The following is a 14,103-nucleotide window of genomic DNA, read 5'->3' on the forward strand; positions in this document are numbered from 1 at the left end:
AAAAGAACGGCTCCCACTTGACAGGACAGTGGATTAACTAGGTGGACACACAATGAGGGTGGCACCTGGCAGTGGTCGGGGCTGTTGGATACCAGCTGAGGCCGTTCGTGCTGCTGACCAGCATCCTAAGTAGGGTACTGTGATCCACCACGCTGGACGGGTCCCTGCCTAGAGGACAGACCAGAGAGGAGAACCCACAGGTGGCAGAGAAGAGGGAGGCATGAACCAGGATGATGGCCGTGGTGAAAAGAAGAAACCATGACAGCCTGACAGGGCGAGACCTGCTAGGGCTGAGGGCTGAGACCCTCTCATGGGACAGGGAGCTGTCATGGACTTCCAGGTTTGCACTAAGAGCCTGAATGTTGGTATCAATCATGAATATTGGAAACCCACTTTAGGGGTGGCAAAGAAAAGTACTGACTGAGGTATCAGTGGGCCGCCTAGTGGAAATATTCAATAACCAGCAGCTGCCCAGGGATCTGGGGTCCAGGAGGAAGGTCTCGGCTGCACTTGCAAATCTGAGAGCCATCACCAGATCCAGGATGCCTATGGCACGGGCTCAGAGAAGACTGCTCAGGATGTCAGGCGGGGGACCAGAAAAGAGCCTAGAGAGCAGTAACGCTGACGGGCAGACAGAAGAGGGACTCTCAAAGGAAACAGAGGCAGACAGGAAGGCAAGAGGAAACCAGGCAAGCGTGTTACCAGGACACCAATGCAGCACGCCACACCAATGCTGCTATGGGTGTGACGGTCCACAGTTCACAAACCAAGGGAGGACAGAGTTTGGGGTGGGGTGATCACAAATGCCAAGTGAAGATAATAGGAGCCCATGTGTCACCCAAGGAGTCATTCGTGCCCTTCAGTGGAAGCAGTTTCAGAGAGAAGGGGTGCTGAAGCCAGGGCGCAGGGGCTAAGGGTCACAGAGAACCGCCTCCTCTTCCTAGTGCTGGGCTGTGGGCGGGTACGTATGTCCACGTGGTTGTACGGCAACTAGAGCATAAAGGGCACATGGGGGAGAACTACACCAGTGGTGCCCTGGGACATGTTTAACAACTGGCTGCCAGGGTAGCCCCTAATTTGTAGCATTAACTGACTTCCAAGATGTAAATACTTCTACCACAGCTGATTTCGAGCTATCAGTGTGACATTCCTGAACTTTAACAACTGCTCTCATGGGCCAGCATGAGCTGGCTTCAGCACACCACTGACCAACGTAGTTGCAGGTTTCTTATATTTTACATGAAGAGGTTCAATATCAACTCGAAGTAAAGCCTGAAAAGTTAACGATATACACTGTAATCGAGGCAGCCTTCCTCAACAGGGGTCCACAGGGAGAATTAAGCCCTACGGTGCTCAAGAAGCCAGCGTGGATCAATCAGCTCCTCTCCTATGTCTCTACTCACACTTTCTTCAGGAGAAGTGAGAAAACGGTCACTTGAATATCTGTGTTCTGCAGTTCAAATGAGAATCCCTAGGTGAGGAAGGCTGCAAGCAACCAGTTTCTAACAAGCACTAACAATGCATGAAAGTACAGCAGAAAAGCCAAACCCAGTAAAAAATGCAATGCCTTGACGGATGGAGAGACGGGCAGATAAGGGAAGAAGCGAGTGAAGTGGAATGCAACGTGGGCTCTAGGTGGCATAATCACCGTGAGATTCTTTGAACTTCACTGTATCTTTGAAAGTCTTCATAATAAAATGTTGAGTAAAGAGCCAATACAGAAATTACAATTATCAAGGCTTCTCAATTCCAAATGCAAATTAGAATCCCCAGTGCAACCCAAGAAAGGTAATGTATCACTGGTATTTGAGAATTTAGGTTTTATTAGAATTCTTGTCTTATTAGAATTCATGTTCTAATTCTTTGGGTTTTGTTATACCAGGAGTACAAGATTTTGGGGGTTCAATGTTTAATTTATCTTTCATCTTAATAATGCTGCATGACAAACACAAAACCTCCGTGGCACACACCAAAAAGCATTTATTTAAGTTAAAAAACGCTGTTTTGATTTATAACATGGTAAATATCTATAGATACAACCCACATAAACACAGTTCTTTGAAATTCTTAATTTTTAAGAATGCAAAGAGGTCTTGAGACTGAGAAGTTTTAAAACTGCTAGTAAATGATCTGCAATTCAATTAAGTTTAATGAAACTCTCTTTCACTGTCTCACAAAAGGGTAATTTAAAAAAATAATCACTCAGAGTCCAGAGAACCAAGTTATAGAACTTCTCTCTGGGGCTGGCTCCATGGCCAAGTGGTTAAGTTCTCGCGCTCCACTGCAGGCGGCCCAGTGTTTCGTTGGTTCGAATCCTGGGCGCGGACATGGCACTGCTCATCAAACCACGCTGAGGCAGCGTCCCACATGCCACAACTAGAAGGACCCACAACGAAGAATATACAACTATGTACTGGGGGGCTTTGGGGAGAAAAAGGAAAAAAATAAAATCTTTAAAAAAATTAAAAAAACAAAAAAACAGAACCTCTCTCGTTGAGAGTCTTAGGAAAAGGCCTGCAGCCTCATCCCACACAGTGCAACCATCCCCTGCGTTTCAGTGCTAACAAGCAGGAGGGGCCGGGCCTGGGGAAACTGAGCTCTCCCAGAGCATCATGACATTCCTGCGTGATTCAAGGCCCCAAGAGGAACACACGGGCCATACCCTGTTGCTGAAGCCGATGCCGGGAGCTTCCGCACGGCTCTCTCGACTCCCGCACTTGGAACTCTCACAAGAGCAAATGCAGAAGAAAAGGAGCCGCTGCGCCCCTTAGTGTGCATGGCCAGCACCCCACCTGACCCCTCTTCTGTTCTCTTCAGTCCAGCACAGTGGTGAAGAGCACCAGCCCTGGGCTGGAATCCCAGCTCACCTTGGGAATGTCACTTATCTGTGACTCAGTTCCCCATCTGTGAAATGGGCTAACAGTCTCTTCATGGGATCGTTGCTGGAATTAAGCAGGTATAACTGAGCCTTTCAGGGCTCTCATGAAGGTGATGCGGGTTAGTCTACGCCATGAGCTTGGAACACTGCCGGACCAGAGCAGGCAGGGCTCAGACATCCTTACTGCGGCTCCCCGAGCTTTCGTCCAAAAGATACATAAAAGTCTGACCTCTTTATGAGTTAAACTGTTATCACTGAAGACTTCCAGAGAAAAACCAGGACACATGACACACAGAAAAGACAGCTGACAGTGACTTGAGGCTTTCTGAAGAGCCATTACCGAGGCCCAACAGGATATCACAAGAAGGGTGACTAATAAACCATGTTAACTTGCTTGCCAGTTTCTGGACGGAAGAAACTGTTAGCACCTATGACTGCTGAATGGAGAACACTGCGGATAATGAATGGCGTCTGGTTTACGATGTTGTTCAGCATTATGGCGTTTGGGAATAGACAACAGTGGTCCTAGTACAGACGGGCCTGCCTGGTAGGTCTGCCATGGCTGATGCTGAAGCTAGCTCTCCCACTGGCTCTCAGGGCACCAAAGCACACAGACGACAGAATGACAGAGAGAAGAGCCATATGTTCTGCAATTATATTAGAAAAGTAGGAATGAGGGGTGTTGGTCATTGTGTCTCGAGGACAAAGTGCTATGGTAAAGAAAAGGCAGTCCTCCAGACCAGGAGGTGTAGGGCACAGGTCCCAAGCCGGACAGTCTGGGGACAAAGGAAGCAACAATTCATTGAGAGGCACTTTTCCCGGGATGACATGTAGGAGGAAAAAGGACAAGAGCAGTTCTAGGGTCCAGAAAGTCCCTATGACTGAGTGACAACTATCCATGCTGGGAGTTGAGGTCCTGCTGCATCTTCCCAATGACAGTCCCTCCAGCAGAGCACATACAACAAGCTGGCCGTGTGCTCCCGGCTGCTCTGAGGCTCCCTCTCTAATACCATAACCTGCTCAGGTACACAGAAACATGGGTGCAGCCGTCAGGACGTGGCTATTTCCAGCTCACGGCCTAAGTCAGGGACGGCTGGGTCAGTACGATTTTGTCAGAATGGGGCTTTATTTTAAACATGAAGTATTTAATAAGCAGCTGTGAGGTACAAAGCACTATGCCTGAGACACAAGGGAGACAGAGGAGGGAAAACACATCAGACAAGCAGGGCATGGCTCCCAACCTTAGTGCAGCTCAGTTTCAGAAGAGACACAAACACAAAGAGGAAAAAGGCCAGCTGCATGAGGGAGCAGCCAGCCTGGAGTGTCCCAGGGCCTCACAGCCAGCAGTCCAAGTCGGGGTCACCCCGGCCCCGTGACAACTCTGAGACTTGGGGTTCACTGTCAACCTCACCTAGTCCTTCACATCACTTCCCTCTCCTCCGGGAAAGCCTCCCACCTCCACACAGCTCACCAACTACCTGGTCAGCAGCACTCTGGACTGCCCAGCATGGCTGCATGACATCGGACACACAAGAACCAAGCAGACCCATGGCTTCGTCTCAAACGCGTGCTCTGCAGTCTCCAGAGCTGCACTGGCCACTACGGCAGCCACTCTCCGCCACTCTCCACACTGAGCTCTCGCAATTGCAATTAAAATGAAATAAAAATAAAATTTCAGGTCCTTAGTTGCGTGAGCCACATTTCAAGCGCTCAAAAGGCACATGGGTCTGCTGGAGACCAGGTGCAGATGGAGAACATTCCGTTCTCACAGAAAGTTCTACAGGGGGCGCTAGCCCAGAATATGGGACTTATTTTGGTGGGGGGCAGGGAGGAGGGTGTAACTACTTTCATTTTTTCCCCCTTAATAAACACTGATATTTGATTTTTACAGCCAAGATACATTCATGCATTACTTTCAGAACTCATAAAAATAACACAGCTCACTCAGATGAGTGTTTACGAAAGATCTGAAAGCATTCACTGAGCCTCGCTGCGGAGACCTCCTTTCCACACTCGAGCGCATCTTCTTCCCTTTGACCTTTGGACGGACAGACTCACCTTTGGAGTGTTTTCCTACAGGCCTCTTGGGCAGCGACTCCTCAGTGGAATGTGCTGATGTATGCAGTGCATTCTCCAAACTATTACTGACACTGTTGACAGGGGTCTCGGTTCTTGGAGTGACCTGAGGGGACAAAAACATAATCATCTTATTTTCTTCCATTTAGTTCATATGGAATGACTTTTATTGTTATTTAAAAGTCATTTATGTTTACTGTCGTTTCCAATTTTTATATAAAACATGTATTACTAGTGTAATACTAAGTGCTTCCTGCAAAAGACAGAAATTTCACCATCTACTTTAAAAATAGGCCAGATAACTTTAAGCAAACAGGGGCGTTTATGTCTTGTGTCAGTGTTCACTCAACTGGATAGAAACTATGTCAGCAAAGTTGGCATGAACTATATACCTATATCTGAGGCAAAATCTTATTTTTTATTTCTTCAAATCATATAGTTCCCTATAAAATTAATTACACAGCAGGACTTAAACGCTGCCCTTCTATAAATCTTGAGTAAGATTTATAAATCTTAAAAAGCTCTAAAACAACAAAGAACAAAATATAACTGGATCTATTTGGGGGTACATTTTACAAAAGCATATTCTAAGATTCCATCACACTTCATTTCTAGGAAGCCATCATACAAAACACTTACACAGAGAAAAGGCGGAGGAGCGACGCTCACTGCAGCGGCATTTGTAAACGTGAAAACTGAAATATCTGAACAGCTATTGACAGAGGCCTGACAACAAACGCCAGGACATCACAGACCGACCACGATACAGTCATGAAAGGAAGGGGGGGGGGTCTCTGTACTGACAAGGAAAGCTCTTCAACACAAAGTTTAAAAAACAAGTCACAAAGCACGGTTCTTTGGCTTCAAGTCAACGTGTTTGTGTGTAAATAACTACATAGGGCCCAGAAAGACACAGCAAACTTCATTCACTGCAGTGACCTCTGAGAGAAGCGATTTCCTTGGGCAGGGTGGGGAGGGGGCAATAACTTTCTTTTTTTCCCCTTAATAATGATCAGTATTTGAAAATTTTACAGCCAAAATATATTTATCACTTGTAGGATTTAGAAGAATAAGAATGATCAATGCTTTAACTTCTTTAAAGTCACAATTTAATGTATGTCAAAATTTCAAAGGATAGTAGAGAAAAGTTAAGATTTTAAAGTTTATCAAAAGAGGTGTGTATTTTCAAAGGTGGAGAAACACGATGCTGTATACACAATAAAGGGGAAAAGTTGGAGAAAAGAGAAGAGCAGGAGTTTTGGTCCCAATTCTGATCCAGAGTTGACCTGAGACACGTGTATCATTAGGCTCCCTGGCCTTCCTTTTCAGGAGTTCACCTCATGACCTGGAGAGCAGGTGGGAGTTGATAAAGGAACCTGTGCATCCACTGCGAGCACAGATCCCGCAGCCACTGTAGAAAGGTCTGGCCCGGGGCATTAAGGCAGAGAGCGCTTCAGAAGAGGATGGAGAGGGCTGCCACGCCTGCAGGGCTGAACCAGTATTTCCGTGTTACAGAGCCAGCGACACCCAATCATTTACAGACAGGGAACGTAGGACAACCACAGGCCGCACACGCAACAAGCTCTACTCCACCTGTGTCAAAGCCACGGGAGCAGGAAGGCCTTCGGGCTCTGTGCAGAGAAGCCTCGCCGTGAACACACAGCACGGGACTGACCAGTCCTACACCACACAAGACACACGGCCCAAGAAAAGTAGCTCACCACAAGTCTAGTCAACTCAGAAGTTCACGTAACTCAAGGAAGTCAACCCTACCCATCCAGTACTCCTCCAACAAGTCAATTCTGTTGATAGCATTACCAAGATGTTATCATGACAGTTAAAACTTTTAATTACTTGTATTTGTAATTTAATTAAATTGGATTATTTCTTTCATCATCCACTGGTCAGAGTATTCCAGAAATGAACTTCTTGCCCATTAAATCAGAGAATCGAACCACAGGTACAAGTAATTACTCAAAGAGTAAGACTTTCCCAAATAGTAAATATTACTTTGTGAAACAAGTCAAGAGGTTAACATTTTGAACTATATAATAAACATAAATCACAGCAGATTCCATCCTATTTGGCCTCACTCATATGAACCTCTATGTTCTTTTAGCTACCCTGCTAAGTAATTCTATGTCCTGGTCCTAAAAAGAGAGGCTGAGTTGTCTGGACAACAAAAGAAGTACCAACCTTGCTGGCTAGTGACAACCCACTCCTGCCCCAAGCAGAGACACACACACAGCACTTGCCCACCATAAAACACCGCAAAGTCACAAACAGAAAACCAGCCTCCCAACTTAGCCTTTGGTGGCAGGGCGGGGTTTGGAGGAGAAAGCACTACAGGCACGACTTCAGTGCTGTGGCCAGAAGAACACAGACCGTAACATATACGGAGGGTCGGACTGCAATGGTGTTTCTCAACACTGACAGCACATGGAAGTCCCGAGGCACTGAAAGGACACAGGCCAATGCCATGTCCCACGTACCCAATGACATCAGGATTTCCAGAGTGGCGCTGGGACACTGGCTGTGGTTTTCTTTTGTTTTATGTATGAAGCTCCCCAGGTGATTCTAAATGCAGCCAGGCTGAGAACCACTGATGGCCCCCTGTCCAGGTTTTTGGCTGCACCCATCATCTTGTCAATTTCCATAAGGAGGAAACCAAGAGGAAACCCAGAGAGAACAGGGAGCTCCTTCTGTGGGTCACCCGGAATAGCTAAAGGGCACAGGTCCGTTTGCCACAGCTACGAAGAGAAAGAGGAAACCTACGAGTCAATCTATCAAAATACATGAAAGAAAACTCTTTAACATTATAACTAAGGGGAAAGAAATATTTGTTTTCCTTGGTATTTTTCCCAAAAGCATTTCTTTTTAGTTTTCCAAATGTTCACTTTTTCCAACCAAGTCTTTATCTTTACTTTGCTCCTTTGTTTACACTGAAAGCTGTCTTCACTTGCATTTCCCAGAAATGCTGCTTTTGGGGTTATTTTTGGTTAAGTTAATTTGCCCCATGTGACCTACGCAGTTCAACTCAAATGCTCTCTGACTCACACTCACAAGCAGAGGCCCTCGTCAGCTTGATGTACACAAGAGTACAGACTTGATCAGTTCCAAATGTGGCCTTCCGCCGCCCTCGGAGGGCAACGAGAAGATGCTCTCCAACGGCGGAGCCCGACTCAGCCCCGACGGATGCTTTCCCTTAAGTTCAAAGTCGTTTTTTGCAAGCACCTCGCTTTACTTCTAAATGCACACTCAATATACTCCCTGTACAGCTCATCACTCCCTTCATCTGCCCCGCCAGCCTCTCCCATGACCTACAACGGCCTCCACCGCCTGCCCCGTCGTCTCTCCGACATCTCTCACTTCTCCCCTCAGCTCAATCCACGGCAGCCACCGGGTGTGGACTCGGCAGCCCAGACCTGCCCGCAGAGGCCTTCACCCAGCTGTGCCCTCTGCCTGGAATGTCGCCCCCACTCCACATTTGCATGGCCACCTCGCTTCTGCCACATCTACACTCGAGTGTCACCTTAGAGAAGACTTCTCGAAACTTCCAGAGGCAGGGACTTCTGTTGGCTTTGCTCACTGCTGTGCCTTCTGCATGTCAAGCAGTGCCTGGCAGAAAAGGCACCTAAGAAGTATCTGTAAAATGGATGACTGCACCACCAACTTGCATGAAATTCCCATTTATTAACAAGGAAACGGTTCTCAGTGGTGAGGCCCTGTCAGAATCACTTGCAGAACTCCTACAACAAGACAATGGCCTGCCTGTCCCCTCACGTGTGAAGTTAGAGTTCCAAATCCTACCCTCAGAGACACCCAAACACATTCAAAATGACATCTATGCCAGGTTTTCCACTGTAGTGATATATGTAATAGCAAAGGACTGGAAATAATCACATGCCATTAAAACGGGACTGGTTAATAAAACGATACATCTACATGTTGGAAGACTAGGCAGCTGTCAACAAAAGAAGGGTAAGAAAGCTAGGTTTTGACATGAAAAGACTGCAAGATATGAGTTAAGTTTAAAAAGCAAGGTGCACAATGAATGCCTAAGATGTGAACATTTTGTGAGAAGCCGTGGAGAATACAAAACAGTGAAAAATTACCCAGTATTATAAGCACACTTTGTATAGCTCTTCTCATTCATCCAGTATGCCTGTACACACATTAATCCGTATGATCCTCGCAGTAACCGCCACCTCCACACGAACAGTAAGAACGACAGACACTCATCAATCATCCCTCCAAGGTCAGCTGGCCAGCAGGGAGCACCTGCAGCTGCAGAGGTTTATGACGGTGCAGGTGAACCCGGGGGCAGAGCAGAGCCGCCTGCAGAGGCGGCAGCTCTGGTTCCAGCAGCAGCACAGCCTCTGGGCTGCACGACCTCATCTGGCAAGACTGGGTTTCCGTGAGAGTTACACAGAACGCATTTAAAGTAGTTAGTGTGCTGGAAAACAGTCAGTAGTCACTAAAACGTGAGCTACCATTATTCCCATGGCACTCGCTCCCAGTCTAGCTGGGAAGGAATTAAACAGGCTCCAGCACCGTCACAGGGACAAGCTCCGTGAGACCTGGAGGGCACCTCTTCTGTGAGGCTGAGCCTCCCAGGGCAGGTCCATGGCTGACCCATGGTCTCTGCCTTGCAGCAGAGCACACATGCAAAGGTGCACTGGTGACACACGCCTCGGGACGAGCTCCGACAGCCACCACAACTCCCGTGCCACCTTCCCTGGAACGTGGGGGGCTATGTTCTCCTCTAAATAGACACTCCACACAGAAATGGACAAGCATCTCCCATGACGAGTGATCAGCTGTCTAAAACTAGCATGTAACAGCTTGAAAGATCATTTAACTATCTGAACTACAGTCAGACAAAATGCTCTTAAGGGTCAATGCTCATAATGTCAGGAGTGGAGCAATCTCGTCTCCAACTAGCAAGTGCAAATCAGTGCAACTGTGTCGACGGCAATGAGGCGTACGTAACCAACTTCTCTTAAATCTGTACCTATGGATCCACTAACCCCGCCGGGAGGAACCTATCCTAAGAACATAGTCAGTGACACAGTCAAAGGTTTGGTGCAAGGAGCTTCATCTCAGCTTTAAAAGAGCAAAAGTATACGTAACACAAATATCCAGCAAGACTAATATTTATATCTGTAAATAAATTTACATCCATATGATTAAATATTATGCAGTCTTTTAAAAATAATTTCAGAAAACCAAAGGCATGGAGAATACTCACACTTAGATAAGTAAAACAAGGTAGAATTACAATACACCAACTGTGTGTACACACAAAGAGGTAGTGAAAAAGGAAGAAAATGCACCATAATAGTATTTACCATCTCTGGGAGATTTAAAAAATATTTTTCTGTATTCTAATTTTTCTACAAAGAATAGTCACTATTAGAATTTTTTAAAAAAAGTTAAAAGTGTTAACTCTAAATGTATTTCCTACAAGATACAAACAAAATAAGAAAGTAAAAGAGGAGCAACGTGTAAAACTGGAACTGCTCACCCTCCCCCACGAACGTCCACCTCTCCCCACCACGCTGGGTGCTGTGAGGAGCCCCCCCCCCCGACTGTCCGCCTCTCCCCACCACGCTGGGCGCTGTGAGGAGCTCCTGGAGGTGCTGAGCATCACCAACAAGACATGAAAGATGTTGGCCCGGCTGGGGGGTGGGGGAAGCAAACAAAGAAATAAATAAGACAACTTCAAAGAAGTGGGGGCACAAAACCCGGTGGTCCAGAAACGACAGCAGGGCTGCGACCCGACTGGAGAAGGGACCACCCAGTGAAGACTAGCAGGAAGAGCCTTCCAGGTGTAGGAACAGAAAGGTGGGGCCTGAGACAAGAGGAGCTGGGCAGAAAGGCCTTCCTGGCTGCAGCTTAGGACGCCAAGGGGCAGCAGGGGCAGGTGCCCTCCAGGACAAATGAGAACTCCAGAGAAGCCACTTATTTTCTGTTTGTTTTCCAAGTAACCCACCTCTACACAGGAAAGAATAACATCTGTTAAATACTTTCAAGTCAACGGAAAAAACCATAAAATCAAAAAGAAAAGTGATTTGTAAGCATTTTACTAAAATAGTAATTATGTGTCTCTAAAAACCAGAACAAGAAAATAGATAGTTTAACAGTGAAAACCAATGCTAACCAAAACTGTTCTCTACGCAAAACACTCCTTTTAACATTTCTTACCCTAGAGCTCTACTCATTAAAAAAGATTACCACTCAAAATTCTCAGCAAAAGGTGCCACAGACTTAACTAGATGAGTCCCTGCAAAGCGCCGACACAGCAGAGCTCTTGCCCAAGCAGCCCTCAGGGCAGCCCGCCTCTGCCGGGCAGCGCAGCTCCACTCAGCGGCCCAGCAGCTTTTGAAATTCAGGTTGCAGGATGCCCCACAACAAGCCAATTAAACCAGAACCTGGGGGGGCGGGTAACGACACTCAGGTACACACACACTTGGGTACAAGCGCCCAGAATCACGGCTCCGGAGACCGCAGTGCAGAATCGGCACGGGTTCAAAGTCAAAGTCTCTGGGTGGCTAAAGGTGATCTTTCCCAGCTCTGCAAACCCACCAAATGGGGTTAGAGAGCATCTTAGCTTCCCAGGGTTGTCACGGAATTAAAGGAGCTGGTCTCCGCAAAGCGGCTCTTCCAGAGCCTGCCACACAGCAGGTGAGCCACAGCGGCGTAGACGGGTGACACACCTGAGGAGCAGGGTGCCGCAAAAAAGGCCTCCGCCTGAAGAGCTACACCACCAGGCTCTCACTCAGAGCAGTACTGTAAACACAGTTTCAACAGGCTCTCGTGTATTCTCCTAGAACCGTGCAGACAACAGGCAGCAAATTTAAGGCGGGGGGAGGGGGGATGAGACTCGGTTGCTGGAGAAAAGGACAATGTTAGCAGTAATAAGCAACCAGTGACAGGGGAGAACACGCAGAAGCAGAAGTTTAAGAGGCACAGCCATGTGGGAACAAACTTCCCAGTTTTAATAAACTCTGAAGGCAACACTATATTTGAATATACAACAATACATATAGGAAGATGGTCCCTCCTCCTTCAAGAAAAACTTTATCAAAAATGGTTCGTGGCGAAAACCACGCTGGACGCAGAGCCGCATCCGTCCTCCTCCACACTGCCTCCTGGGGGAATCTCGCGGATGCACCACCAGAAGGACAGCAGATGAGGCAGCGCTGTCGCTCATTTACGTTCAGGACTTTTGACATGAAGTGCACACTATATACAATACTGTTATCGTGCACATTTTGGCCAGGCGTATGTTTAAATATTGGAGTTTTCTTCGAGAAACTGGCTCAACATCTAATCATAATAAGTAAACTGCTATGACGACCATTTTGGTTCCTGATATAACATTCAGCTGCCTGAGACGAACCACTCAGAGCAGTCAGCACATTAAAACGGTCGCTTTATGATCCCCACGGGATACGAGTCACGGTATAAGTTCAATTACAGAACATTCAGGCATTCGGGATGGGGAAGAGGAGGCAGTGAAAGAAGCTAGAAACGAGAGGAAGCATCTGGCTGAAAGAGAGAGTGTATCAGAAGTCCAGAAAGCAGTCAACAGGCCGCTGGGTTTTATTTCTATAGGAGCCACAAATTCCATTCGATGAGCCTTGAATGGACACCTAGTGCGAGCAAGACAAAGCTGCTCTCAGAGGCAGAGACCAAATCTCCTACCGTCAGCCATGCAGGGGAAGGGGAGGCCAGGAAGGGCTCAACTGGACCGAACAGAAAAGACATTCAGGTCAAGAACTCCAGAATCACCTCCTCAGCAGATAAAGCCAGATCCCGGATCCAACCATTTGCCCAAAGGAATTCCACGACTATGGCTACAACAGAGCCCCAGCCTGCCCTTTCATTATCCACACACCGGAATCTCCTTTCAGTTATTCAGCACCTACTACGTGCCAGAACATTCAAATGATCATCTCACATTCTTCAAACGACCCTCTGATTTCATTTCTTCTCCTCTGCACAGAACCTTATCTTTATAATGACGAACGTCCCAGTTAGTGTGAAACCATCCTTCACAGACACACTGCCTCAGACAGAAACAACCCTTCCTAGAGCACATGGGCCATATTTACCACCACACTTGGATTAAAAAGCAGATGGTTCTACTTTCAGTAATGGCTGAGTAGTCAGACCAATCTTCTTGCAGACAACCATAAACTCTGGACAAAGTATTAAAAATAATACACTGAACATGACCAAAGGCAGGCAGAAGGTCTACACTAGGAAAAAGAGATTCATGCTGGGTGAGTTTCGTGTCCTGCAGGCCCAGTCCTCGTCAGAGAAAGGGCAGCTGAGGCTCAGATAGAACCCCACAGTCTTACTGACTTGAAAAACCAGGGACCAGAATTCTGGCAGACTACAGTGGCTGGAAAATGAGAGGGGAAATCCCCAAAAGGAGAGCGCCTCAGAAAGGGAACACCAACTTCTGCATATAAATTCTGCCGGCATCTCCAAGGGAGCCTGAAATAGACACATGTGGGGCAGGCTCCAAGTTAAAAGCAAACAACCGAACAGAGACTGCAGCTGCTGATCAGCACAGGGAAGAGAGTTCTGGAGTTTGAGTCCAGCCAAATTTACTGCCTGCTAAAACAAACAAAACAACGTCAATATTCTCGAGGAGGAGAGAACAAAATCCAGAGTTTCTACAATGTCTCATTCACAAAATCCAGGAAGCAATCCATAATTACTACACGCACAGAAACAACAACATGCCCTACACAAGGAGAAAGAGGGGCCCAACACAAGGGAGCTGTGGGCTGGAATGAGAGGTGAGGAGCATCGACTGACTGTTCTAACAAGGCTGAGGAACATAATGGAAAACAGGCTTGCAACATATGAACCAAAAGGATATCTCAGGAGAGACACAGAAACTATTTTCAAAAAATGGAGATTCAGGAAGAAACCAAGATGTCCTTGAGTAGGTGAGTGGATAAGCAAACTGTTTACCTCCAGACAACAGAACATTATTCAGCGACAAAAAGAAATGAGCTGTCAAGCCATGAAAAGACGGAGAACCTGAAATGCGTATCACTGAGTGAAAGCCGCCAGTCAGAAAGGCTACAGAGCGTACGATTCCAACTCTGTGACGCTCTGGAAAAGGG

At 46.9% G+C, this 14,103-nt stretch overlaps 1 protein-coding gene across 2 annotated transcripts in view; it reads right to left on the bottom strand.

Moving 5' to 3' along the window:
* The window catches only part of ZCCHC14 (zinc finger CCHC-type containing 14), a 65,990-nt gene that overhangs the window by 36,900 nt on the left and 14,987 nt on the right, over window positions 1-14,103 (bottom strand). For both annotated transcript variants that reach the window (XM_044761675.2, XM_044761674.2), the window contains exon 2: window positions 4,937-5,060. In XM_044761675.2, coding sequence (XP_044617610.2) covers window positions 4,937-5,060 — 124 coding nt within the window. The remainder of the gene's footprint in view (window positions 1-4,936; window positions 5,061-14,103) is intronic.

This window comes from Equus asinus, chromosome 28 (assembly GCF_041296235.1).
Source record: "Equus asinus isolate D_3611 breed Donkey chromosome 28, EquAss-T2T_v2, whole genome shotgun sequence".
Lineage (NCBI taxonomy): Eukaryota > Metazoa > Chordata > Mammalia > Perissodactyla > Equidae > Equus > Equus asinus.